The sequence below is a fragment of the Oxyura jamaicensis genome, chromosome 2 (assembly GCF_011077185.1).
Source record: "Oxyura jamaicensis isolate SHBP4307 breed ruddy duck chromosome 2, BPBGC_Ojam_1.0, whole genome shotgun sequence".
Lineage (NCBI taxonomy): Eukaryota > Metazoa > Chordata > Aves > Anseriformes > Anatidae > Oxyura > Oxyura jamaicensis.
This window is the reverse complement of record NC_048894.1, coordinates 125392746-125420743: the sequence shown is the minus strand read 5'-3', so window position 1 is coordinate 125420743 and position 27998 is coordinate 125392746. Positions and strand designations below refer to the sequence as shown.

At 36.7% G+C, this 27998-nt stretch overlaps 1 protein-coding gene across 1 annotated transcript in view; it reads right to left on the bottom strand.

The window, feature by feature from the left end:
- Positions 1 to 682: 682 nt before the first annotated feature.
- The window catches only part of KCNB2 (potassium voltage-gated channel subfamily B member 2), a 206780-nt gene continuing 179464 nt past the window's right edge, over positions 683 to 27998 (bottom strand). The window contains exon 3 of the mRNA XM_035316535.1: positions 683 to 11206. Within this exon, the coding sequence (XP_035172426.1) occupies positions 9044 to 11206 (2163 nt within the window). The 3' untranslated portion in view covers positions 683 to 9043. The remainder of the gene's footprint in view (positions 11207 to 27998) is intronic.

The window sequence follows — 27998 nt, the reverse complement described above, 5'->3', positions numbered from 1 at the left end:
TTGTAAAAAAAAATTATGCTCCTTACTTTTTGAACCATACAGATACTCTATAAAAGTTGCATTTGCAGCAAAACTTTGCCTCTAAAAAAGATTAGTTATTTCCATGACTCATTTTGAAGGAAAAACAAAACAACAAAACAAAACAAAACAAAACCCAAAATACTTTATTCCCAATGCAAATTATACTTTCTCACAGTTTTTGGGCTATTAAAAGGTGGTCCACTTGCAGGTCCAAGTTAGGTTGTTGGTTACTAGCAAGGTGAACAAGATAGTGGTTTATCCACCACTTCCGAATGTTAGGCTGAGGTACCTGGGTTTGAATATCCAGAATCAGCTACTAGATGTTTCCACACTTTTGCAGTAATGTTTACTCACCCTTGTAAAGCAATTTGAGGTCTTATATCTCTGACAGTGCAAGTAGTAATTAGCAGTAATGCTGAAGAGAGAGGAAAAAAAGGCTTAGAAGTACTGTAATGTATATATATATATTTAATAAACAGTGGATTCTGACTTTATTTGCATAGCCAAATGATTTATTTCTGTACACATTGTCTGCCAGAGATCCCTGTATAACAAAGTCAAGTAATGAAATCTAAGGACACTATGGATTATTGTTTTGGTATATATGCAATGCTCAATGTAAAGTGGTTTCATGCAGAGAACTGAAATGAGACACAGATGATTCATTTACACATTTATTTACTATCCTGCTTATTCTATCAGACTGAAATGGAGAACAATGCATTTATTTTACAGACATTTGACATAAATTAAACAGATATTTTGATGTTGAACAATTGTACAGACTACAACATGCATATTAGTATGTAGATTGGTGCAGAAATATTTAGTTGATCAGCAAAACCTAGTATGACAAAAATAATAACCACATTTCCTTTTTTTATGAAGTTAAAATGCAGCTGATATGAAGACATTGATACGAATACCACTAAATGTGAAAAGTTATTATTCTAATGGAATCAGATGGTTAGCTGGAAAAATAACGCTATTGTCAAACAGTCTTAGCTACAAAAAGAAATTAAATCAAAATGTTTCTAACAAATACAACAATAATGAAAAAAGCATGTTTGATGCAATTACCATTGCAAAATGCCCTACTATTTCCCTGCCCCACCCCCAAATGCAAACAATGCATGAAGCAAAAGCAGCATATTCTCCCACAAAATGTCTGGGGCATTTTGTAAAGGCAGATGAATGAGATTAGACAACACTTATCACATACGCTTTTATCTTCTAGTGACAGTTCTTTGAAAGAAAGATATGTTGTTAATAGAGCAGTTTATGATGAAATGTTGCTAATTCTGTAAAATTGATCAATAGTGAAGACACTGCTATCGCGCCAAGAGAACTTGAAAAATACTGTTGTGCTTTTTTGTTTGCAGCATTCAGAGCATTCACAGAGGAATACAAAGTAAAGTTCATTAAATCAATAGAACTAATAGTAGTCATGCTACCATACCTATGAAACTAACACAGTAATAACTTATAAACATGAATCAGTACATATTCTTAGTTGATATTTACAGTGATCTTAAAGCAATAGGCTATGTATTCAACTCTCAGGTTCTTTGTACTCTAGTCCCTCCATATTTCATCTTATCAGCATGGCTCCTTTGAATTTTGAGAGTTACATAGGTAAAACTCTGCATAACTCTTTGAAAATTTAGAGGTATAAATCCAGAACTCTGCATCCTAGCAGAAGTACCCATGATTGTCCCCAACTGTGTTTTTTCTTTTTTCTTTTTTCTTTTTTCTTTTTCTTTTTTTTCTTTTCCATTTTGCAATATGTGTTAGAAACTGCTCCTTTTGCCTAAAGCTATAATATATTGCTCCATCCTTCAGTTTTATATAGGCAGAATTCCCATTGGCTTTCTGCTTAAGGACTTCAAGAACAGGCATAAATGTTTTGTATTTGTATCTCCACTGAGAGATGCTATCTGAGCAAAACTTAGAGCCAAAACATCAATATAGAACATATGTCCTTAACCTTGCAATCATTAAAAAATAAAAACAGTAAGAAGAAAAAGAATAGGCTTTTTGTTTCTTGCATTCCCTTTTACAAGATATGCCCTAGAGATCAGAGCAACTAAGCACACCATCAACCCCCCTAACCGTGCAACTTAAATCAATTCCAACTGATGACCCACATGAAAAGATACCTAGGCATAGTAGTTGGGCGCAAAATAGTTCTGATCTTCTGTCACTGCTTAGCTGTTTGCACAGACATTCACTTTTATTCATACCAGTATAAAGAGTTACTGTTAAGTTAAATAGCGTTACTTGCAGTCAGTTTTATCATTCTGCTGATTTAATGATTTGGGAGTGAGAGTCAAACTAGGGCTGTCAGTACTGCTTTAGTCAAACATAATACCAACTTTAGAGTATTTGACTGTAGAAATATGCTATATTCAAGAGTGCAGCCCAAATTGCAGACCACAACTATTCCAATGTTCTGAAGAATATCAGACTGGTTGTTTGAATGATTCCACCTGGGATAAGTGGGAGAATAGACTGGGGACAATTTAATCTTTGGCTGTATACAGCCGTGTATACAGCCTCTTTTCATACATCACCATGGATGACAATAGCAAAATTTGCTTGAGTAATAGATTTAACCTGATTTCTGCAAAGATGCCAGTGTAAACATAACCACAGACTTCTAGATTTAGAAACATGCAGATACATATGCCTGAAGAATCCAACCCCTTCATTAATGAATTACTTTTGCTGTGCAAGTCATAGTCCCTCAATAGAAAATACTTTAAAAACTTCATTTTGGTACAATAAATTTCAAAGGTAATGTAATGCAAGACACAACGTTTAGGTCTTTCTTATATACCAAATTTTTTCTGTTGGTAAGTGTACCTTACTCCTGCTGAAGTTAAGAATGGATTTATATATTTATTTGAGATAAAAAAATACTAATGCAAATAATAAAGTGAAATTAATTACCCAGACTGCTCTTAGATTCAGGATTTGCATTAAACACAGGACTACAATCAATATTTAATGACGTCACCATTCTGTTTTGTTCATGGGTATAGTTAGGATAATCATATCTTTTGGATTAAATATTAGCTAAAATGTTCTTTACCTACTCCTCATTAGAGAGACCAATAATATTTGTGTGCTACTTCCTTCTTCTACAATGGGATCCATATGGGCTTGTGTTAGGTGTCGTAAAAGAAAATTAAATTGCAATCAGTAATAATATAGGACTATGATACCACTGCTGTTTTGGAAGAAATCTCCATTACGGCTAAAAGGTAATGCTTCTTAAATATTGTAACACAGTGTTTCCAAAATATATTAGTTAACCCTGCAATGGAAGAAATACAAGGACAAGTATGTAACTCCATCTGTAATATCACATGGTGTATGATTACCAAACAAGAAACTATTGCATTATTCAAATAATTTTGCATACGTCTGCCAGTCATCTAACCTTTCTTCACTGATGGAACTGACATGGTTTCTGTGAAGGATTTTGATCCCAGATCACTTGATCTGCTTTACAATATGAAAACATTTCAGACAGAGTTTAAACTGAGTACCATTATGTTGGACAACAGACAAATTTTCATACTGGTTCTGATGGCTATCTCATTAGCATGTAACAGTCAGTTAGAAACTGCAAAGCTCTTGCAAAAGCCCTGAACAAATGCACTGAAACATCTCGCAGGATGAGGTGGATACCAGAGGAGACAGAGCATTTTAAAGCTAGAAAACTTGTGAAGTTGTGAGATGGTATGACTGCAACAATAACAGAAAGAAAGGACACTCAGTTCTTCTTGTTCCTCAGTTCAAATGCCATAGAACCCCAGAGTTAATATCTACCTGGCCATTTGCACCTGACTACAAAAATATTTTTCTGATGAACAAGACACATCTTATTTGTTGGGTTGTCTTGTGACTGATCCCAAGTAGAGGAGAAGGTTGGTGTTTGGAGGGAAAGGGGAAGAGATCCAAAGATCAACAATGATAACAATGCAGACTGTCTTATTTTTCAGGAAAGTCTTTTGGAAAAACAGATCAGATGTGCATGTTAGGTAAGTGGGTAAGATCACTGAAAGTCTCAGTAGAGACCTGTTGGTTCTAGGATAAAAATTAAGATGGGCTAGGACTGTAATTAATCTTTTGCTAGTGGCATTTTTGCCTCATTAAGTGTGACCAAGGTCTAGTAATATATGTGTTTTTTTTTTTATATATCTCTAATTTATATAGTATATTAAAACATGCCTTGTCTACTTACGGTTTTCTGCCTTTCTTCCCCTTTTGTTGTATTTGCATTTCCTGCTTGATCTGTGCTGACTACTTTCAAAAACATATTCTTTTCTTTCCTTTTTTGTTTTTTTCCTTTTAAAATATATATATTTTTTGCATGAACAAAATATAAATCTTCATTTTCTATCCAAATGACCTCAAAATTAAATGAATGAAAAGAAGACAGTTAGGAAGGCCATGGACATTTTTAGCATGCTGACTGTATTTGCAATGGGACTGGAAAAAGACAAGTGGTATTTGTACTGAACTGTGCCTCAGAGATGAGGTTGAAGGAGTTAATTAAACAATTTGAAGCTAAAACTTGTTTCAAGCAGATCTAAGGAAACAGAAACAAGCTCAGTCTGCATGTAGGGGAAGAGATCTAGTTTTAAATGAACAAGTTGTTTTTCACTTATAGAAGGGTATAAGGAATATAAATACGTTGCCACATTTTATCTGGTATGAAAAGACTCAAGAAGTCAACTGCCGTTTTGATTTATGTATGTGTTATAGGCAAAAATACAGTTTTCTGCACGCACTTTTGGTTACATAATCTTGTGCTAAAAAGAAACAGCTCTTTAAGTCAGTTGCTCTAGTGTTGAATCAGATATCACCTCTTTTACATCGCTAATATTTGAATTTTGAGACCAATTTTGAAGTGAGGACACAGTGCATTAGATTTCTTCATTAGCACAGAAGCTCCTATATTCTATACAATGAAGCATTAAAAGGCCTTTTGTGTTTTTGTTTAAAAAAGTGTATTTTATAGAAATTTTCTAGTGCAATAACTTCCTACACCTTGTTACATTCTTATATGCATCCCCTGTAAACAGCTTTCCTGCATGAACTTACTTTGCAGTTTGTGCGATATATTATTCCCCCCACCCTGGATTTGGATTAATGTGACTATTTACTCCAAAATTGTTCTGATTACTCTGTGAGCATCCTTTAAATGTGTACATTTGGTTTCATCATTGAAAATTAATTAGAATTTTGAATCAGGATTCTGCAGTTAGTACAAAATATAAAAAATAAATTGATTGCAAAGCTATCTCCCTGAACAATCTTCATTTTCCAGCAATACGAAGAGTCAGACTCCTTTGAGGTGCACAGGGGAGGAACTTCATCTCAAGACTCCTTAAGCTGTCTTGAAATTCTACAGCTTTTGGAGACTGACTCAAGAACTCCCCTTACTGTGGTGAATGGGCAATAGGTCTGAAATGGCTTTGATTTTTTTTTTTTTTTTTTTTTTTTTTTTTAGAACAGCAGAAAATATACTCAGGTAGTTTTGTATAATTTGCTACATAGCAATTCAAATTCATAAAGAATGAAGAGATCCTGGACTGCACTTTTTATACATGTTGTGCTAAAATAAAAGCTAGGTCCAATCCTGCAACTACTCAAATAAATACTTGATCAGGAGTTAGCAGTGAGCTAGGTATTCAGGAGTGGATCACATGTATGCAGCCAAGACTGGAAATGCCAAATGCCTAAACCTGTGATTCTGGAAATAATATTCAGCATAGTCAAAAGCATATAATGAATCAATGAAATTTTAACAAAAGCACTTCTAAAGCTTGACCCTTTTTCTTCCAAAATTTCAAAAAAAGCCCCACAACATCTGTTAATAAAGAGAATTGCATTTCTTTTGCTTGTACAATTTCAAAATAACTGTGCTTCTCTGAAAACATTTAAAATACAACAGTGAATAAAGGCCTGGTCTTCTCATCTGGCTTACACGTTTAAAGCTCCTGTTGATTTTACTCGAGAGAGTCTTGCTGTCCTCATTTACGTTCAGTCATTCCCTTTTTCTGGCAGACTCACATTGGTTTCAGGGGGAATTCAACTGCACAAGGATTGAGGTTTTAATTTTACCACTATTGAATTTTTAGTGATTTTCATAGGGCAGAATTAGGTTTGCATAAAGTACTGGTTTAGCTCAGGAGAGCTTAGAACTCAAATCTCTGCTCCTGCAAAAAAGTTCCCTATGGCTTGACTCCTCCCTTTCCAAAAAGTGGCTCAGATCTGAGGGGGCTTTCTGAAAGTGTAAGCATCAGCGGAGAGAAAAAGCACATGGTAGGAACAGGACACAGACCTTAGTCTTGCCAGAACAACACCATTATCTTGACTGGGATTTTTCTGTGGATCCAGAGCATGGGATCAAGTCCTGTTTGGACTTAATTTGGTCTTCATTAGTCCGCTAGGATGTAAAGGCAGATAGAACAGGCCCACGTGATTTCATTAAAACTGCACATAGAAAATACAAACCAATGCTTTAGGCATATAAAAATTGACCGACATTTAGTTTTTGTCACTGAAAATATCTAGCAAGAAAAAAAAATAAGATTAATGACTATAAAGTACTTGAGAGCTAAGTTTTGGAACAGTGAGACACAATATGATTGAAATGTTAAGCAGGATGCCATATAAGTAGGTAAAATTGAATGCAGCAACAAGTTGCAATGAACTGCAACTAAGGACAAAAAACAATTATTATTATTATTTTTAATTTTGAGAATTAATGACCAGACATTTTTCTGAAGAAATAACATTATATTCCCAGTGTTTCGAATGACTGAAGATATACCTTGATGTTACCGTGTTGTGGAAATCTACCCTTACAAATATATATATATATATATATATATATTTTTTTTAAACAAAGGGACTGTTCTGTGCTCATTATTTGGTCCAGCCACCAGAGTCCGTGTTTCAGAGCTTTTCAGACTTGCCTCTTTTCCATGTGGCAGGCTTGAGTGAGGTCTGCGGCATCAGCCCAGCTGTCTCAAGCAGAGGGCAATGTTGCAATAAAATGCGTGTTCTTTTACATTAAATGTGCTAGGTGCTGATTTTTACTCATTTAAAGGACAGAAAATGACACATGAGTAAAAAGTAACCAAGTTCCACTATGGGAAGTAGAAGCCTGTTGTTTTCAACCACATCTTGGTTAGTCTAAAGTGCTTTTAAGGCTCCCATTCTTGTCTCAGTCCTTGCATGTTTATTGTTAGACTCCTGACACGGAAGAAGCATTATCTCCCTTTTGTGCTTAGGGAAGTGAAAGGCTCAGTGTGAGGCAACAGGCCCATGGAGGGAATTCATGCTCATCAGACTTAACTGCTGGACCCTCTGACTGTGAGACTGGACTTACTGCTCTTACAAAAGTTAACAGCTTTGTAAGAAATTGGTTGAGGGAGCATCCAAATTCAGCAGAAATCAGAGGACAGAAAAAAAAAAAAAAAAGATTTTTTTTTTTTTTAATTAAAAAAGGACATTTAATAGGGCATGTATGTGTACTGCATACTTTTGCTTATGAGTAGGATTTTATGATTTAGGAAATTCAAGCAATCTATAGTTATTATTATAGCACAGGAAGTTACTGGTGCTGGATAAAAAATTAATAGCTTTTTTCAGACAGTGGTTAAGTTCATACTTTGTAATGAAGGCTTTGGTTCAACACCTTTTACAGAATGGATACACAGCTGGAGAATATCAGGGAAACCAAAGATGCTTTGGCAGGTGTCTATGGAACTATTGACATTTCCCTTTATAAGGAAAAGCCTATGCTTAGCTTTTGGAACAGCCACTGGAGTATGGGTTGAGGCAAATCTGGTGAGTAAGGTGATACCTCCTGTCAGTTTAAGCTTGTCTCTTATGACCTTACCCCGTAATGACTTTAGTAGCACTGCCATTACTGAAGTGTGGGCACTGATTTGGAGCTAGAAGGGAAGGAGAGCTGTCAAGAGTTCTCAAAGATCACATAGAAGCAAATATTTTTAAATCAAAGGAAAAAAGAACATGAGTTATATTTCTGTTAAGATCAAATATACTAAGACTGAGAACTTTTGAATATGTCTGTATAGTCTTTGGCACTATTTATTGCCACAGAAATAATTCTATGTTGTTTGTTTTTTAATTTATTAAATTTCAAACGGAACATTTTTTTTTCTTAGTTATGAAATGGCAGTATTCAATAAAAGTATCAAATACTTCAAGTTCTGGTCATTAAATCTTTGCTTTTTCTCACAGGATCATTAAATAAACTGACAAATGTAATAACAAAAATTATGCAAATTGAAGAAAAAAACAACTACAATTTACAGCACAGATAAACTAAAATACTGTAGTCCCTTAATTAACAGATATATCATGAGCTTTTTAACAGAAAGCAAGATATGTGAGATGCTTTAAGTAGAAGTTGCAATTTTGCAACATAAGTCTGTACAAAACCTCCAGGCAGCACGCTGTGAAGGAAGTACCTGTGTCCCAGGAAATTCATTTTCCATAAATCCTTGTTAACAGTAGCTTTCCCCCCAACCCCAAACTATTTACATATGTATGCATTTTGCAAGCTCGAAGCACCTTGTTTCACATCATTATGAATGCATGCATTGACATTTCATCCTTTCATGTGCAAATTCTAAAATTTGTTGTAACCAAGAAAACAAAAAAGTTAGAGTTCAAAACCTGTCTACAATCATAAGTGAAAGGATCAAAAATGTCAGATGTTGCAGAACACTGGCTCCTAACAGAGCTCTCTTTATTTTATTCACTGTTCTTGAGTCAAGTTTTTTTTTTGTTTGTTTTCAATTTGTTACAAAAAGCAGTCTTATTTTTTAATTAAACAGTATTTAAACTAAACAATTCTTCATGCCATGCAAAAATAACATTTTATGCACTTTTTGAGGCTTTCCATGTTTTAGTTCATAGGCATTACTAACTGTGGCTTAAGAAAAAGTATTTTTATTGCTCTTGTAACTAGTCACATGCTAGTTTCACGTGTGGGACAGTAACCAGTTTCTCCTGGACTTGAATGAATTTCTGGGGCAAATAAATGGTTTTCCATTTTGTGACTTTCTTGGTTACTGTCTTTCTTTACCTCACCCACAGCATGGTAAATGTCTTGAGTACAGTTGTGACTCATGCTTTTGGGTGAAGAGCTGACCTGTGGCTCCTCTGTTAAATGGTTGCCATCACCGTGTTTGTCCCCACAGCAGTTTGTCTTGATATCTTGTTGTTTCTCATGTTTTACACCGTGTAACTCCATAAACTCTTCTTCTTCTCCAGTGTCTATTTCGGTGAAGCTTCTCCTTTCTTTTGAGGGGAAAGTGAAAATTTTTTGTTTGGGAAACAGAGGGGATGATTTTTTGGAAAGTCCCTGACAAAATCCTGATGCGTCAGCACCAAGTAAAGGTCGTTCACCTTGGGGTGAATTTTCTTCCAGGAGAATGGTGCTGATGTGCTGAGGGGTAGCCTGGGTAAAGTCTGCTCCTGCCATCACTGGCAGTGGCCTTGCAGTGCTAGGTGGTGTTTGTGGAGCACCACCTCTATTGTCTTTAAAATTAACCTTAAGGGATCTGGATTTTAATGGATTGCTACCTTTCAGAGAACTTTTGGGGCTTTCCATGGCAGTGTCAAAATGTAAGTGACCATGCAAAACAGCTTGGGATCCACTGCCATCACTGATAACAGCTCTGTCAATTGGATTATAGTCAAAGGTGATATCTGTTGGAGAAAACATTCTGTCTTTTATGAATGGTATAAACTGAGAACTCCTTACTCTTTGGTTGTCTTCTGGGTTAACAGAATCAGTTGGGAATCTCATTTGCAAGTGAGAGCTAGGAAACAAAGAAAGGGGAGACCTCTCCGTTTCCGTGAAGTCAGTGGCACAGCTGGCAAAGCTGTCAATACTGGATGTGCTTCTCATGTCCATTATGATGTCTGTAGGTCCAGGTGGCAATGGATCTCTCTGGCCTGTAACTTCTTCCATCTCTATTTCTTCTTCATACATGGGTGGCTTTGCTGACTGGTCTTGGTAACCAGCATTCAGATTAGGCTGAGACTGAGTTTTAGTAATTTCATTATATAGCATTTCCAATTTCTGGGCACTGAGGTGCTGTGGGCTGGAGGATGCTGCAGCATTGTTTAATTGCTCATGGGAGTCTTGTTGACTAACTTCTTGGTATTTGTTCTCATAAGACTTGTTTGAGCTTGTTTCAGACATTGTCCTTCTGGCCCATTTCCACCGGCTTGGGGAGAGGTGGTTGTCATCGACTGTCTCCTTCGGGTTAGCTGCTTCTCCAGGCTTACTTGGATCTACTGCTACATCTATCATTTCCATACTGCGAGCAAAGGCATCTTTCAGGTTCATGGAGACAATGCTGCCATTCCTTTTAGCTCGCTCAAGTGCTTCTCTTCTCTTAATTGCCTTCTCTTGTCTTTTCTGCTCCTTGTAAAACTCTGAGAAATTGTTCACAATAATTGGTATGGGCAGGGCTATGACCAGCACTCCAGCAATACAGCAAAGTCCTCCAACTATTTTACCTAACAAAGTCTTAGGATAAATGTCACCGTATCCTACAGTAGTCATAGTAATTGTTGCCCACCAGAATGATGCAGGAATACTGGTAAATTTTGTAGCATCCTCATCCTTTTCAGCAAAGAATACAAGACTTGAAAATATCATTATTCCCATGGCTAAAAACAATATCAACAAGCCCAATTCATTGTAACTCCGCCTGAGAGTAAAACCTAAAGACTGAAGGCCTGTTGAATGTCTGGCAAGTTTAAGAATCCTTAAGATCCTCATAATACGAAATATCTGAACCACACGTCTGACGTTTTGGAACTGCAGTACACTTTTATTGGACTCTGTGAGGAAAATGGTGACATAGTATGGCAAGATAGCCAGCAAGTCAATGACATTTAATGGGCCTTTGAAGAATTTCCACTTATTTGGTGAGGACAGAAAACGCAAAAGGTACTCCATGGTAAACCAAGCAATACACACAGCTTCAACGTGTGCTAGCTGAGGGTTGTCATTTGGCTGCCCAAATTCATCTATTTCTTGAAGCTCTGGCAGTGTGTTAAGAGACAAAGCAATAGTGGACAGTACGATGAACAGAATGGACACAATGGCCAAAATCTGTAAAACAAAATAAACAATGTTTTGGTTAGACTGATGCAAGTGTATTTGTCAGGGTCTGTTTGTGTCAAATAAATTCAGAATGATGGAAGCTATTTTGAGTCTAGCATTCAATATTTAGTTTTAATGTTTTGATTTTGCAGAGAGAAAACATTAGAATTATCTAGACATGGTCAAAATCCTATTGTTTTACTGTCTGTGGTAAGCCAGTTCATTTCAGAAAGGCAAGCCACATCTCATCTTACTATTTTTTAAATTACAAATGGAAGTAATATGTAGTGTTGCAAGTTATCAAGTGAAGAATATGAAGTTCCTATCAATGTGCAGAACATTAATCTCTTAGTTTTCTGCATGAAGTGCGATTATGTAAAACTGTACCCAGTGCAGAGAAATGATTGGGTAATACAATGTGTAAGCTGTTGGTTTAGTATGTGCATACCTTCCTCGTCATGCATTAATTTATGAGTCGAAAGCCAAAGCTAAGAAAACAAGAGGCATTGTTCAGGGAACTAGGCCTATCTAATTGCAATGTCTGGACAAATTTTAGGTGCTACAAGAACTGAAGATACTGACTCTGAATTAGGTAGAGAGGATTAATACATTAGAAAGTACACAGTAGGATGAAAGTGAACCCAGTATCTCATAATCATTAAAATATGAAAGTAGATGAATATTTTCTATTAATAATGCTTTGATTTCAGTCTCAGGAGATGGGTTCTATGAAATATGTTATCATTCATTTGGATGAGGTTCAGGCACCTGATCAGGCATGCCTGATGCCCTGTCATGTTGCCCAGAATTGCTGGTCATCCTCATTTACAGAACCAATATTATGGAAGCAAATAGATTTATCAGAGAACATAATGTTTTTATTACAAAGTTTGCTTATTCATATTCAAGGTAATATAGACAACTTTGAGATGGTGTGCAAAGTGTTAATGTGATGAGAAAGCTATTATAACAGTTTACTTGGATAAAAATACATTATTGCTTTGGTTAGGAGTCCTAAGTAAATCCAGGTTTACATTAGAAATACTGAAATTATTTTCTGTTTTAAAGCTCAGTTTAAGCTCATTCTTAAAAGCATTTGCTTTCATTTCTCAGAAATTATGCTGTTAAATCCATTTGGTGATGTTTGGTGTACTTCCAAGGACACACTAGGTCTGATAAAATTGCTGTGATACCCAACCAGAGTGAGATGCAGCTGGGCAGAATACAGGTGTGATTAGTATAAGGGAAGTGATTGGCCACAGCAGTGGTAACAGTTCTAGAGATGGAAATGCCACCTCATTGTATCTGTGAGAAAAATAGCAGTAAGCCTGTTTCAGATGTGGGTCAATAAACATGAAGTCAGCTCTCTAAGCACAAACCAAAATTACTCATGAGGGTTCATATTTGGCATAATGTACTTATGTGCTATATTTGTCCCTTTTCAGCTAAAATAGTACAGAACAGGTAGCACCTTTCATATTTTGAAGTGTTTCAGAAAGATTTGCATTCCTCCCTTCCAGTGCTGCTTCTGCCATTTTTCTTTTGAGTTGTATTTATTAGGGGAATAAGATTCATTTATTCCTCCTGTCAGGTGAGTTGTGAATCAACTGTCTTCATTCTTCAAAAAGCCCATCCAGAAGACATACTCTGGTTCATCTGTGCTGTTTAGGGGGTCATACATCCCTTTAAAGCTTCTGCTACCCACAACAGAAAAAGAGGCCAATCTTAGTAAAGAATTTGTTAACATGATAAATAAAATGAAGGCAATAACACTGCACACTTAGGCAGGGCTGAGTAATGGAATTTGTGATGGCTTGTAGCCAGGGCAGAGGCAGACAAAAGGAAACACTATTGTGGAGCAACAACTGCCATCCAGACTGTGAAAGTTGGCTGTATCAGATTTCACTGTGAAAAGGTTTGAAGCTTAAATAAAGTATAGTAGGTTCTCCACTTCACTGAAATTACTGTGAAATAAATAGTGCATGCTTGAGTTCTCTAACCTACTCAATAATATAATTATGCTTTCAAAATTCAAAGAACAAATAAACACATACTAAACATGGCACAGATCTGAATTGTTGAGCTTGCAGTTTCTGTCAGTCAAACTGATGGCTTCCTCATTTTGGCCTGCATCAGCATGTTACTAATAGCATGGAAAAAAAAAGTTGTAGAATACAAGGATACAATTATTTGACATGCATTGTTCTTAGAAAATAAAATCATGAGAACATAGCTGTCCAATTGTCATCACATTGATTTTAATTAGGAAGCACTGGTCTTTCAAAGTCTCTCATATGGAATTTATTTTATGCATAAATATTCACCAGCATACAAAAGATCCTAGGAAATAGGTGAGTCACTTTATAGCACCCCTTCTTTCACTGTGTGACAGTGTTAAAATTACATACAAGACAGGTCATTTCATAGGTCTTGAATATATAATTTGCATGTCCAGAGTTGCCAGCCAGAGTATTTCATTGACAATAACTAGCTATTTGTTCAAGCCATGCATTCAGATGGTTGGCAACATGCGAATCTGAACTCTGCCAGCTCTTCTAATAAAATATACACAATAAGAAGCCTGAGATTTTTAGTGTTTTATATATATAGAATCCCAGAATTGTTTGGGTTGGGAGGGACCTTAAAAATCATCTAGTTCCAGCCCCCTGCCATAGGCAGGGACACCTCCCACCAGACCAGGTTGCTCCAAGCCCCATCCAGCCCGGCCTTGAACACCTCCTGGGATGGGGCATCCACAGCTTCTCTGGGCAACCTGTGCCAGTGCCTCACCACCCTCTGAGTGAAGGACTTCCTCCTAACATCTAATCTAAATCTCCCCACTTTTAGTTTTAAGCCATTCCCCCTTGTCCTATCACTACACCCTCTGAAAAAGAGTCCCTCCCCAGCTTTCCTGCCAGCCCCCATTAGGCATGGGAAGGCCGCTGTAAGGTCTCCTCTGAGCCTTCTCTTCTCCAGGCTGAACAACCCCAACTCCCTCAGCCTGTCTTCATAGGAGAGGTGCTCCAGCCCTCTGATCATCCTTGTGATCCTCCTCTGCACTTTCTCAAAAGAGGTTGAAATCTTTCTTATACTTGGAGCCCCAAACCTGAACACAATACTTTGTGTGAGGTCTTACAAGAGTGGAGTAGAGGGGGAGAATCATTCCCTTGATATCATCTGTAAATGTGAGTGTACCACTTGGGAAAAAATACAGCAAAGAAAAGTGTTTTGGTTTATTCTAGTTCTAGAGTCTCAAACTTTCATTTGTCTGAGACTTTGTTCTGTAATTAAAGTTCTGCATGATTCACACACAGCATGTTTTAATTATTGCAGTTGATTAAATTTTCCAAGTCATTAGACAAAGAGTGACAGAGGATCAGTAGAAAGAACAATAGCAACTATGCGAAGGAGAGGAAGTGACTCTTTTCCAAATCTACATAAAGATCTACACTGTAGATCACATTTTGCTGGTAAATCCCCATTGAACAGATGCAGTTTATACCAACAGAAGCACTGAGTTTATAAGAAAGGTCTGTAGCAATCTGCTAGGCTAGCTATGCTGTTACGGTAGAGTCAAACAAACAAACAAACAAAAAACAAACAATCCTCTGATTGGATCTTTGCTAGCAAAATTTCCTGTTTGCTGGGACATGTTTCTGGAACTGTATTCTGGACTGAAATGCCTTGAAAATTTTGTGCACTTCAGGTAATCAATACATGATCACAATAGCAATATATAGCAATTATATAGCAATATAATTCTTGTCATGTTATTTCTAATTTGCACTTCAGAAAATAAACAATATTCTGCTTAACTAGGTTATTCTGGCAGCTTATGTTGTTTAGCTATAGTTCTATAAAAACACATTAAAAATTCAACTCTTATTGAACTTTAAAAATATTTCCTTATAAATTGCAAAATGTTTCCAGAAGAATGGACATACTGAAAGTCCTTCCTTCTGAGCTGAGTATAAAGCATTTGAATCTACTGCTGATGAAATGAGTAAAACATCTCTTAACAGGCTGCTCCAGGTAATGTTGTTTCTCATTTTTGGGTGTCAGGGAGTGGCAGCAGTCTCCTGAAAATTTAATGGTTTTGCAGTATTAAATTGCCACTAAAACCCGGCTTTTTTCTTATACATCCATGCAATATACTTTCTCTTCTCATCCCCTCAGTATTGCAAGAACCGTGAGGATTTCTGCACAGAATGAGCATACAAACTGAGGCAGAAGATAAATAACGGAACAGGCTTCAAATTGCTCCTTGCAGTTCCTCAACAACTAGCACTATGAAAAGGCTTCTGACAATCAAGACACCAGTGCAATTGTTATATAAAGCAGGGAAAAAGTATACATTAAGTTCACACTTGGGGAAAATTCACTTGAGCCATATCTAACAGCCAAGGCATTAATATGGGTTTCAAAGTGTAATTAAGTTAAAACAGTATTAGTAATGTTTCCTAAATTTTTGTTCCAGAGTGGGATCTAGGCCATTTAAGTAACAGATGAAAATAAAGTTTCATTACTTTTCAGATTTCAGCATAGGCACTGAAGTTTATCAGGCCGTTACATATTCTTCTCCTTCTGCATCTACATTTATGACATTATCTTCTTATAAAGTATTCTGGCAATATCTTTAGCTCTGGCTTTAGAATAGCAAAACAGGCAAATAGTCACTGTTCAGCTCCTTAAAGACTTCTGATAAGCAAGCAGTTATTTCTGGAGAACTAATCAAATTTCCTGGGCACTTAGCTATAGTTGCCTATATATTCTCAGAAGTATTTGCTCTTGGGATAAGTGTGTTTAGATCTCAGTTTGGGCAGATAGATAGATGAAGCTAGTTTAGGTTCTTCAGAGAAACCCGTAGACAGTAAACCATGCTGCATCTTGTACAAAAGTATCCTTAGCCAGTCACAGAACTCTCAGCTTGGCTTCAGCTTGACTCTACTCTCTACAAAATTTAAGGACATATCTAATTCTAGAAAGTGAAGTTCACTCTCTCACATACTCTCACACTCCTTCCACCTTTCTCCCTCTCTCTTTAAAAATTGTCTCAAGACTGTGGTGTTAATTTTGCAGCTGAATGAAAAGTTTTGCTCAATAAAAGCGCTATCACTTGTACATCTGCCCACATTTGAGTGTGTCCTGTTCTTGGCACCTGGGATTATCCAACCAAGGTGCTGACTGGAGCAGCAAAGACTGTGCTACACACTGAGCTGCCTTCCAGATATAAGTGTTATCATATGAGGAATTTCAAGGTGGACATTGGTCTGTAGATATTTAGGGGAAGGGGTTTTTATACTTTCCTCCAGCAGTGCAAAGCACAAGCACATTTATATGTTTGTACAAAATGGGTTAGTACAAGGATCTTTTACCACATAGCAGCACTTATCAGTACAGCACCATGGAACTGCCTTCAGCAGCAGTCCTTGCTCTTTTTGTCTAGACACTGCAAAACAATGTCATGAGAGAGCATCTTTGTCCGTGGTCTCATCACTGCCCCCCTTCACTGTGTCCCTGGGACTTCCCAGTTAAAACCATCCCATCTTGCTTCTGGCCATGATTCTACATTGTGCTGTTCTGCAGTGGGGATATGGTTAGCTTATACCTGCTTGCTGGTACTTGTGAATTTTGCTCTCAAAATACAAATAGGTGTGACACAACTCACATTGTGACCAATTTGGCAGACTTAGTCTGTTAATTTGAATCTGAGGTTTCAACAGGACCCACTGAAAATGTTCAACAAAACGGCAAGACATTTTGCTACCAATAACACGATATGACCACTACTGGCTACTGCTCTTAATTGACAAAGGATCCTTGGCCAAGACACATTAAAAAAAAAAAAAAAAGCAGGGAAAAGGCCTGTTTGCATTCAGTCTAAATTGGAATGCTATGGAGATAAGGCAAACTTTAAGCATGCAAATTCCAACCAATCTTAATAGATCTGCAGCACTGAAAATTATGTAAGAATAGATGTCTATGTTTGCAAATACTCCTTTTCTTAAGTAATGGAAAAAATCATTGCTAATTACTAAAATTAGACCTATATACAATTTTAAGCTTATCTTAAAAGTAAATAAATAAGACATTAACTTTCATTTAGGTCAAGTACCATGTCCTCAGCCCCTGTATTATCATTATCAGAGCTGAGTTAGTGCTTGCAATAGTGAAGACAGAAGGTACATGAATATACTATTCAAGAAAGAAATTTATATCATTCTGTTATAAAGTCTCAAAACAGGCATCCTTGGTAGTTTTGTTACAGTTATATTACAGTTATATTTATAGTTATGCAAGCCATCACTACAAATGGAAAATTTCCACTATTTATGCGTATCTACCCTTTCAGAGTACACCTTTCATCTCTTTCTACCTCTCTAGCATAACCTCTGGTTGCAGATGCCAGGAACAGGTCTAACAGTCCATATAGACTACAGTATTTAATTTTTGAAAAATAAGATGGAGGAGGGGGGGATAATTTAACAGAACATCATGAATTTAATTCATCTTACGGCTCTATCACAATTGCCCTTTCAAGAACATATTGGATAATGGCTCTGACAACATGTGTAATCACTGAACAGCCTCTCTCTGCTACTCTTGATCTCTTTCCGTGATGACATTATTTAGAATTCTGACCTTTCATTTCCTCTTTTCCCTGGATCATTATTATTAATATTTTTAAGGACTCCATTTGAATGTTCTGCATTGATCTTTCAGGGATATTCATTAAGCCTGACATTAGGTCTTCTTGTTGTACTTATCTGGGGACTAAGTGATGCACAGTCTTTTCTTCTGTTTCTTTGCATTGGGATGAATGTCACCTTAAAAGCTTAGGGTAGAAATGCCCATCTGGGTGGTTTTCACTGAAGATTTCTTGACTAGCTCCATATATACTCCCTATCATACCTTCAGGTATGAGAAGTGGCTACTATTTCACCAATAGATGAGCAGGCACTCATCTGTCTTCAGCTCAGCCTGACAGAAACAAGTTCCCGATAAGCTAGTGAATTCAAGTACTTCTAGATGCTTATTCATGGTTCCATGAAGATCAGTGGTGGCTCCACTTAAGTAGTCACTTCTTAAGTAGCATGTGTTCAGGGACGTGCTGTCCTACAAAGACCACCCAGACTAGGAACCAACACGTGTCGTAATGAAGCTGAAGGCAGGTAGTCAAAGGGACAGTTACTTCTACAAAGTGAGGTCCTTCAGGTCCCTCAGGTCTCAGGAGTAGCTGTTTGCTGCATACCAATTTCCATATACATGGGAGACTAATGGTGATAGCACCATCATGATCGCAATGATGATAATAAGTCTAGCAGAAGGAAGAGTAACCAGTAGTTTTAGGTGAGATTTTACCATTAGGTCATTGAAACCTCTTAGCACAGCTATATTTGAGATAGGTATTTTAAAACTAGCTCTGGAAGGTCTACCTGAGCTATATTTGAGGTAGGTATTTTAAAACTAGCTCTGGTAGGTCTACCTGAGTGGAAAGAACACTACTGTCTTGGCATAACTTTTCCTTCAGATATTCAGTTATTAAGCTCTTCTTTGTAACTGATGTCCTTTCCTGCTTGAGAGTCTTTCATGAAGTCTTTTTTTTTTTTTTTTTTTTCCCACAAAGCCTTCCCATGTCTACTGGTCTTCCCCTTTGTTCTGAACTTCCCATTCCATAGACTAGTACTTGCCTTTGAAGACCTGGATCCTCAGAGAGGATAAATCTGCTTAGAAATATTCCCATGTTAGGCAGCCTCATATACTTCTGGTTTAAATTAACAGTAACAAAAATACATTTCTCCTGCATTCTGCTACAGGTAAATTACTGCTTTTTGTATTAATGCTATTAAGATAACAGGAACAGAATGTGTCTCTCCTGCACCCTGTGGTGGGCAAACTGCATTTACTTAAAGACTTAATTATTCTTTTAAGGAAGAATGACCTTAGGGTTTGCACCACCTAGAATTTCAGCATCAAGATTTAGTAAAATGTGGCTTTGTGCACTTGATTCTGGCTGAATACAGTTGTGGTTTGGTATAAGGCAATCTTCCCGTGGATAACATGGGAAAATGAGGTCCCAAGGAATACAGACTGAGTCTGTATGCATCTGAACATGGGGACCATTAAAGTTCACTGGAACACTAGTGGCATATTAGGTACATAGTAGAAAATCAAGTACAATATTCCTAAAATTTACAGGATATATTTATGTGGTGGTTTTACTCAGCTGGACAGCCGAACTCCACCACAACCACTCTCTCACTCCCCTTCTTCAAAGCAGAGAAAATACAATGAAAAGGGCTCAAGGGTTGAGATAAGGACAGGGCGATCACTCGTCAGTTATTATCATGGGCAAAACAGACTCAGCATAGGGAGATTAATGAAATTTATTACCTATTACCAACAAGCTAGAGCAGTGAGAAAACAAACAAACAAACAACAACAAAAGAACTAAACCCACCTTCCCCCTATCTACCCTTTTCCACTTCCTCCCCTTGAGTAGCACAAGGGAATGGGGGATGGGGTCTGGAGCACCTCCTGCCCTCCTTCTGCACTGACCTTGGGGTCTCACTCCTCAATATCGCAGCTGCTGTTGTGCAGCAGTTTATTTATTTATTTATATTATTTTTCCCCTTTTAAATATTCTCTAACAGAGGTGTAAACAGCATCTCTTATTATTTTGGCTCTGGCCAGCAGTCCCTTAGTATCCGGTTGAAAATGGCCCTTATCTAACATGGGGCAGGCAGCTGCTGGACTCTTCTCACAGAGGCTACTCCTACAGTCCCCTGCTACCAAAACCTTGCCAGGTAAACCCAATACAAGCTACTAAATATTGTGACAAAAGAGTGGTGACAGAGATCTTTGAGATCAGAGAGATTGTACTAGACAAAGGTACAAGCCAATGGATTGTGAGCATGACTGTTATCTGGATCTTCAGTGGCAACACAGGCCTGAAGAAACCTGGCATAAGTAATTATGAGCATGACATGAGGATGATACTTGGGGAACCTGTTTGGCAAATATCAGAGACCTTAAGCAGTCACAGATGAAGGCTCTCTACACAGCCTGGGAAGAAGCATATTTATTCAGTTCAGCATGAATGGAGACAACCCTGAATACTATTTATTTAACACAATGCCACTCAGCATTTCTTGGACTTGCTAACATAGATTAAAAGCCATATTGAGTCAGTTCTAATATTTTTTGTAGAATAGCAAAAGGCCATCTCAGCTGGATGCTTGAAATCAATTATGTCATGATAAATAGCAATTTTCCCACTACTTCTTAATGTAGAAGAACTAGCAAGAGCTAGCAGATCCAGAGCCGGTGGAAGTTAATGGGAATTGCTGCTACTTTTTTTTTTTTTTTTTTTTTTTTTTTTAGTAGGATTTGCATAAGTCCATGAATTTTTCAGTCACTATTGAAAGCAGTGGAGCTATTACTTGCTCATAATTATTATGTAACTATTTTAATCAATTCATTAATTTAATATAGGTGAAAATATAAAGTATATCTTGCAAAGATTTTATTTGCTGTGTAAGAATTGGAGGGATTTAACTCCACATTACAGATAAACACACACACAAAAAAATAATTTCAGGAGTTATGCTAAAGGCTTTATAAAATAATTTAATGTCTGCAGAGCTTTTTGCTGGTTCCATTTGACCTTCCTAAATTTCCTTTAGGGTTTCATTTTCAAAAGCAAAGCAAAGCAAAGCAAAAAGCAACCCCCCACACACTAACAAACAGGAGAGGCTTTGTGACTGTTCTCCATCCAGCAACTGGGCTGATGGTCAGCTCGAGGGAAGCGATGGGAGATTGGAAGAGGAGCCGCAGGGCACAGGCAGGGCTGGGGAGCTGTCCCCTGCTGCAGTGCTGAAAGCAGGAAGCTGGCAAGAATCATTGAATGGTTTGGGTTGGAAGGGTCCTTAAAGACCATCTAACGCCAACCCCCCTGCCATGGGCAGGGACCCCAACCACTAGATCAGGCTGCCCAAAGCCCCAACCAACCTGGCCTTGAACACCCCCAGGGATGAGGCATTCACAATCTGTCTGGGCAACCTCACCACCCTTGGATTGAAGAATTTCAAGAGTGAGCTGTCGTGAGGCACCCACATGCACTGCAGAACCACTTTATGCTATCACCTCAAATAGAGGAAAGTATGGAAAATAAAACATTTACAAAGATGCTCCTGGAAAAAAAAATAGAGATAATGCTGGCACGATATTTCTCAGACAAAATACCACTGAAGTAGGCTGTGAAATGTCCCTAGAGGTAGAAATGTCTTTTTACTACATGTCAATAAATAAGCTATTAATAACAGCTGGCAAAACTGTAATTGTTTTGCCTCAAATATGGTGGAGCTAAACAAACAAGGACAATGAAAAATCAAACAAAATGAGTAACTTAGCTTTAAGAGCTTTTGGTATAAATTGTTCAGTCTCTATAATGGGAGGAATCCCCAGATCTGGTGTACAGATTTATTTTGATATTACTTATTTTTATATTAGCATACATCTTAAAACAGAAAGTTGTACATAACTGTTTTCAAAAAGAGATACTATGAAAACTGAAAACTCTTTTCTTGCTTGTCATTGTTTGTATTTACCATTTAGTTTTAATGAAATTTGTCTTCAGTTGAGACATCAGATTACTAACCCGGAGTGTACACTCTAGTATAATTTGCTGACAACCATGTTATGATTATTGCTAAACTATTCTCCTTCTATCATCTTTCTACCATTGTCTGAAACTGTCTTTTATCAATTTAATACAGTGAGCAGGGATGACCTCCCACCTGAAGACTGCTGTTATCTATCAAAAAGATTTGCTAGTCAGCCTTATTTGAAATTACAGGCACATTTGAAATGACAGGCACAGAAGCCAGACATAATCTTTACTCACACTGTTAAAATAGTTTTTCTATCTTGGCTTCATGTCAACTTCTATATATATGTCAGGACTGCAGCTCTATATAAAATGTCTACATCAATCTATAGTTTTATAAAAAGAGTATGCCAATATTTCCCCACACTTGTGGAATCAGAGAAATTCTTAGGGAAATTAATCCAGTGTGTTGCTTCCTCTTTTGCTATACAGTCGTGTAGTTAAAGGCCTGCAAATCTTATCTTCTCCTTTTTTTTTTTTTTTTTTTTTTTTTTTTTTCCTAACTGTAAGTTGCCTCTCCTTTCTTTCTCTCTTTTCCACATGAACATTTTAGACTTCTACAGGAAATATACACTATATGATACATCTTCTCATTAGAATAGAATAGAATAGAATAGAATAGAATAGAATAGAATAGAATAGAATAGAATAGTTCAGTTGGAAGAGACCTTCATAGATCGTCTAGTCCAACTGCCTGACCTCTTCAGGGCTAAGCTCATTTTTATGGTATTAAAAATGTTAGCTATAGCTTCAACAGAAATATATAAATCTTTCATATAACATCGTATGTTTGAGGATGCTATCACATTCTAGCACATGTTCCTTTATTAATTACATATATTTCATGCCTCTAAGACTTTGCACATCACAATGGAGACTATGGACTTATATTAATTAAACAAACAAACAACTAAATAAAGTAGAAGACAACAGACAGACCTGATTATCAGCCTTTCATATTTGTATTTCCTGGAAAGAATAAATTCTATCCTACTGAGAGAAATTACCATATATATATTTCCCACTCACAACCTAAAGGACTTAATTCACTGTCGGGTTTTCAGCTCTCTGAAATAATACAATTTGCTATAAGTATATCTAAAAAGAACATTGATTTAACTTAAGAGTCAAGTCCTGATATACAATATTTTTGTCTCATGCCTATCTTTTTATAAATCTTTAAAGAATATTATACTGCAGGTAATTGATATCTTTTCAGTATGTTTTATTAAAATATATTTAGTATGCTTTAATTTGTTTTACAGGATGTTTCTAAGTATACAACAACCTTAACAAGGCATACTGATAGCACAGTCATCAAATAATGTGATTACTTGATAATTCCTTTCTAACTTCCCTATGAAAGAAGAAAGAAGGAACTTATTAACTGTTCAATCTCATACTGACATTTTATTTCATTTTATTTTTTTCCCTCCTGTCCTTGGTTCACTGCATTATGATAGTGAATTTAGTGTTTATTGTCTTCTAATCATTCAACTTCAGCAGCTACTGGAATTCCAAACATTTAGGAAAAGATGGAGTTAGAATATTTACAAGTTCATGCAGAGTTTAGCCAACCTTTATTCCAAATGAGGAGCTTGACATTGCTGTACTGCTTTTAGTCTTCTTTTTAACCATGGAGACACAGTCCTGGTAGAGCTATCATGAGAAGACTTATGGAATGAATCTGGGAACAGAGCTAGGTATTTTGAGTAGAATTCCTTGCCCTCTTTTTCAAGTTTGTCATTGATGTGGTTAAGAATGTTTAAAGCTGTGCTGCCAGGAGTTTCATCTCCTACTGTGGCTACACAGAGAAGATGTGCAAAGATAGGCATAGATTAAGAAGAGTTCTTTGGCTGAGTTAGACATTAAGCAAAGGGCTAAGTATTCCAGCCTCAGGAAAGATTTACAAAGCCATGCCAAGATAGCCTTTATAGCAAACAGGATGACAGATAGGGATGGTAGAGCCTGACACCCCAGGTGACATCTGATAGCACAAGAGGGACTGAATTATGCCCTAAACTGTTCAGATTCTTCATCTATATAGTCTGAATTTAACTGAAGCTGCAGAAAGTTAGTATAAAGTCATAACTATGCATTTGTGATTCTTTTGTAGGGTATGTACAGTCTTTATTGGATAATGCTCTATTCCTATATGAGCCAATATTCTGATTTTGCTCATTGTATGATTATCTTTTAAATTAGAAAATTTATTTAAGCCTTTTGGAACATGGTATTTTGCAAATGTATAAGAAACATTCCCCAGGTAAAATGACCTAGAGGAGGGGTAAAATGCAAAGGTTGGTTCTAGGACTAACCATTTTCAAGCCTTTATTAAGATGTATCCTGATGTATCCAGTAACACATTCACAGAGTACCAATGCTCTTTAAACAAATATATAGAAGTCCTCACATCACATTTTGAAAGGCAAAGTTGTAATGTTATGAAGATCTGATTCACAAAATATATATTATTAAAGTATTATTACAAGGTACTGCTCATGCTGCTGTGAGCTCAGACTAAATACACAATAGACAGAAAAATGCCTACAAGTTACATGAACAAGTTTAGGGCCATAATTTAACTCAGATTTTAGCAGGCATAATCTGGGTAGGTGCTGAATAGGGTGTTCTAGGAATGTCCATTTTCTCCTAAGAGATAGGCCAGAAGCTGGCTGAATATTCACTGTTCTGCAGGGAAGGCAAACATTGTCTGGTTTCTTATAAATCTCTATTAGGTTTCAAACATTCATATTCTATCTGTGCCATGAAGCGTGGTTTTGTTCTCAGGAAATTAAAGGAAATTTTGCCATTGCCTTCAACCAGAGTACACAAGTGGAATTTGAATACCTTGGAAAGAGTTATTTGGAATGTGCTGATCCCCAAGGGAAAAAGGCTGCCTATTTAAAGGAAAACATATTTTGGACATCAGTAGTGGAGTGAGGAGGCAAAGGAAGTCTGTCAAGCCTTAATCTAGCATTCCACAAAAGACATTTTGGTGTTTTTCCTATTTTGTGTTTTAGCCAGTAGATGTCTCTGTTTTATCATGCAGCTATTGACAAGAACACAGTATTCCTGTTGTCACAACATATATTTAGTAAAAAAAACATTTTTTCCCCATGGAATGGATATAGATGAATGTAAAAATACTTATTTAATGCTCTTGGCATAGCTTGCTGATTTTCTGACCAACCAAAGCCCCTGGAAGCTTAGGCAAGAGCTCTGGCTGCTAAGCAACTTTTAAAATCATCCTTATGGAAACGTCCCATAGGATTTTAAAAGGACAAAAGAGGAACTGATGGGATTATATGGACATTCATCTAAAAAAATTAATAACTTTATTACAGCCTTCTTTATCACATGGGAAGGCTCTCTGAAGCAGCTTACAGAACAGTATGGAGTATTCCATTTCTACTCAATGCCTCAGGAAAATTCCAAGATGTGATAGATGAATTATCTTCTCTGCTTCATGAATGTGTAAGATAATATTATTTCAGTATCTTTAGCTATCAAGAGTAATAATGCAGATGATTTGAAACATTCACACACAACTGAATATCAGGGATGCAATTCTGTTCAGATATTTGTGCTTTCTTCATCATTTGAGTAACATTTAAGATATACATATATAGTTATCTTAAAATCTTTACAGAATAGATCACCAGTTTTAAAAATATATTTAATTTATTTAATTTTAATAGGTATAGATATTTTAATTAGATATAATTTCAGAAAGTATTACTCCTTGCATTTCAGCAATTTTCCGAGAATGTGATAGGTTTCTTTTAATTTTATTATTATTATTATTTTTTAATTTATTTTTAGCTTTAACCTTATTGTCCAATGGCAATAGCTCATAAATTCAATATCAGTTTCTTGGCTTTGTTTTCCAGGGTATCTTTACATTTGATGTCCTGGATTAACTCAGCAGAGAGACAAAATCTCAAGACGGGGTCTGCACTGAGCTCTGAACTGCATTAGAGGTTTTTGTTTGCAGGTTGCTCCATCCTCGTCAGGTGTTCCCTTGGTTGAAATTCCCCCAGAATCTGCTGGGATTTGTGATTGTGCCACATACTAATTATATTGCATAAGCATATTAACCTGGAGGAGAAAAAAACGTTGCTTAGTTTAGGCAGTAGATGTGCCCACATGAAACAAGACCTCTCCAGCTGGAGGGAGCGCTGTATCAAGGAAATACGTGTTACAGAGTTGTCCCACGTGTTCACACTTTCACACATTGTGGCTGTTTCTTCACCTGCTAAGTGGAGCCACAGGTGAGCTAGTTTTCAGTCCACATTTATGCTCTGAATGCACTGTGATGAGAGCTGTGGAAGGCCAGTCTCTAAATGCCATTAGTCCTGAACTACTCGTTCCGCCTCCTCACAGTGTGGCCATTTCTGGGAGCCAAGCAGAATATGAAGTGGTAGAAAGAAATATAAGGTCTTAACCTGAAATGAGTTACTGTTAGAAACCAGTGTTCCCCAAATGTAGGGACAATAAGGAGCTGATTGCAGAAGGGGAAATAAGTGTTGAATAGCAGGAAAAGAAGGACCCAAATGTCTGCTGAATCTTCCTGATTGTCAAACTGATTGCCAGGCCACAGAAACTCCAGAGGTTTCCATGGCTGCATGTATACAGCAGAGTTTCTACAGTTCACTCAAACTTACGAAATAAACCTGAAAATAAATTTGTCAGGTATTAACTGTTACAATACAGCTATTTGCAGCATGGCTATGGACAATAAAAGTCATCGTCAAAGAACCATTGAGCAGGGCACAAATACATAATATTCTAGCTGTTCCCAAGGAAATAACTTTCCTAGGTGACAATTTCATAATACATATATATTTTTTCCTTTAACCGCCAGCACCTGGCAATTTATGATAAATACTTGGAATGGAGGCTTTGGGGTATTTACAACTGCTTGTGTCTACACAGAAATTATGCAGAGGCCTATTTCTACTTCCTGAAAGCCATATAACAAAGACTGCCACCAACAAAAAATAAAGAATTTACTGTAAGGGCAATCATTTTGCACTGTCTTTATGATAAGGGGTAGCATTGCATGAAGAAGTTATAAAGACAAAAAAATTGTGCTATTATTTCATCAGAAGTTCTAATTAAAACAAAGTCAGTATTTTCTTATTTATTTATTTTTACTGTGAAATATATATAACAAAACCCTGTGACTTCTAGTAGTTTATAGAGAATCATGTCAGTACTTGAAAAGGACAGTATAATTCAGGTAGGAGTAAATTATACCTGGAATGAACAGGATCCACTGTTTATAAAGAATATATGTAATATATTGTACATGATGTTATGTATGGTATCTCTTAGATGCAAACATACACCTACGTTCTTTCAAAAGGATGATTTACTATTGATCTTGCAGATTGAAATTTCATCTGCTTTACTCTGGGTCCTTCATGTCCAACTATTTTTTTATAAACTATGTAATGAAAAACATATATTTTTTTTTAACAGGAAAATACCTTTTTTTACTATACCTGTAAGCAAAAAGACTGATATATTTCACTGCTATTAATAGAAATGTGGCAACGGCACCATGGCTGTAGTTTACTTTTTGCAAAATGATTTATCTTGTAGTCATGGAAGTACATACTCCTATAATTGTCCCATGCTCCTCTGAAAGTTTAGAATTGGGAAGGAGGTGATTTGTTGCCTTCAGTACAATGTTTGACATTATGACAGAAAAGTTGATATGAGTCTGAAAGCAAATAAGTGCCAATAGTGCCTTTGCTGTCATATAAGATGCAGAAATCCATGTGATGGGGAGATTACAAAGTCAAAGCATAGGAATAATGAGGTGCTCTTCAAAATTTGGGATCTTGAGTTGCAAAATGAATTTTTCAGCATCTAAGAAAACATTCCTCATCTTTGAGCTCTTGCTTATCTCACCTCTAACAGATCCCACAATATCTCAACTTCAGTCTTAATGGTAATATTTCAAAACCAATCTCTTTTCAAAAGCAATATGGGAATATGGGTTTTTATTATTTTACAGTGACTTGGGGAAGTATACCATCCTCCATTAACCCTAACATCACAGCCTGAGGATATATATATGTTAAAATGACTACCTCCCTGTTTTGTTTACGGGCTCTTTCT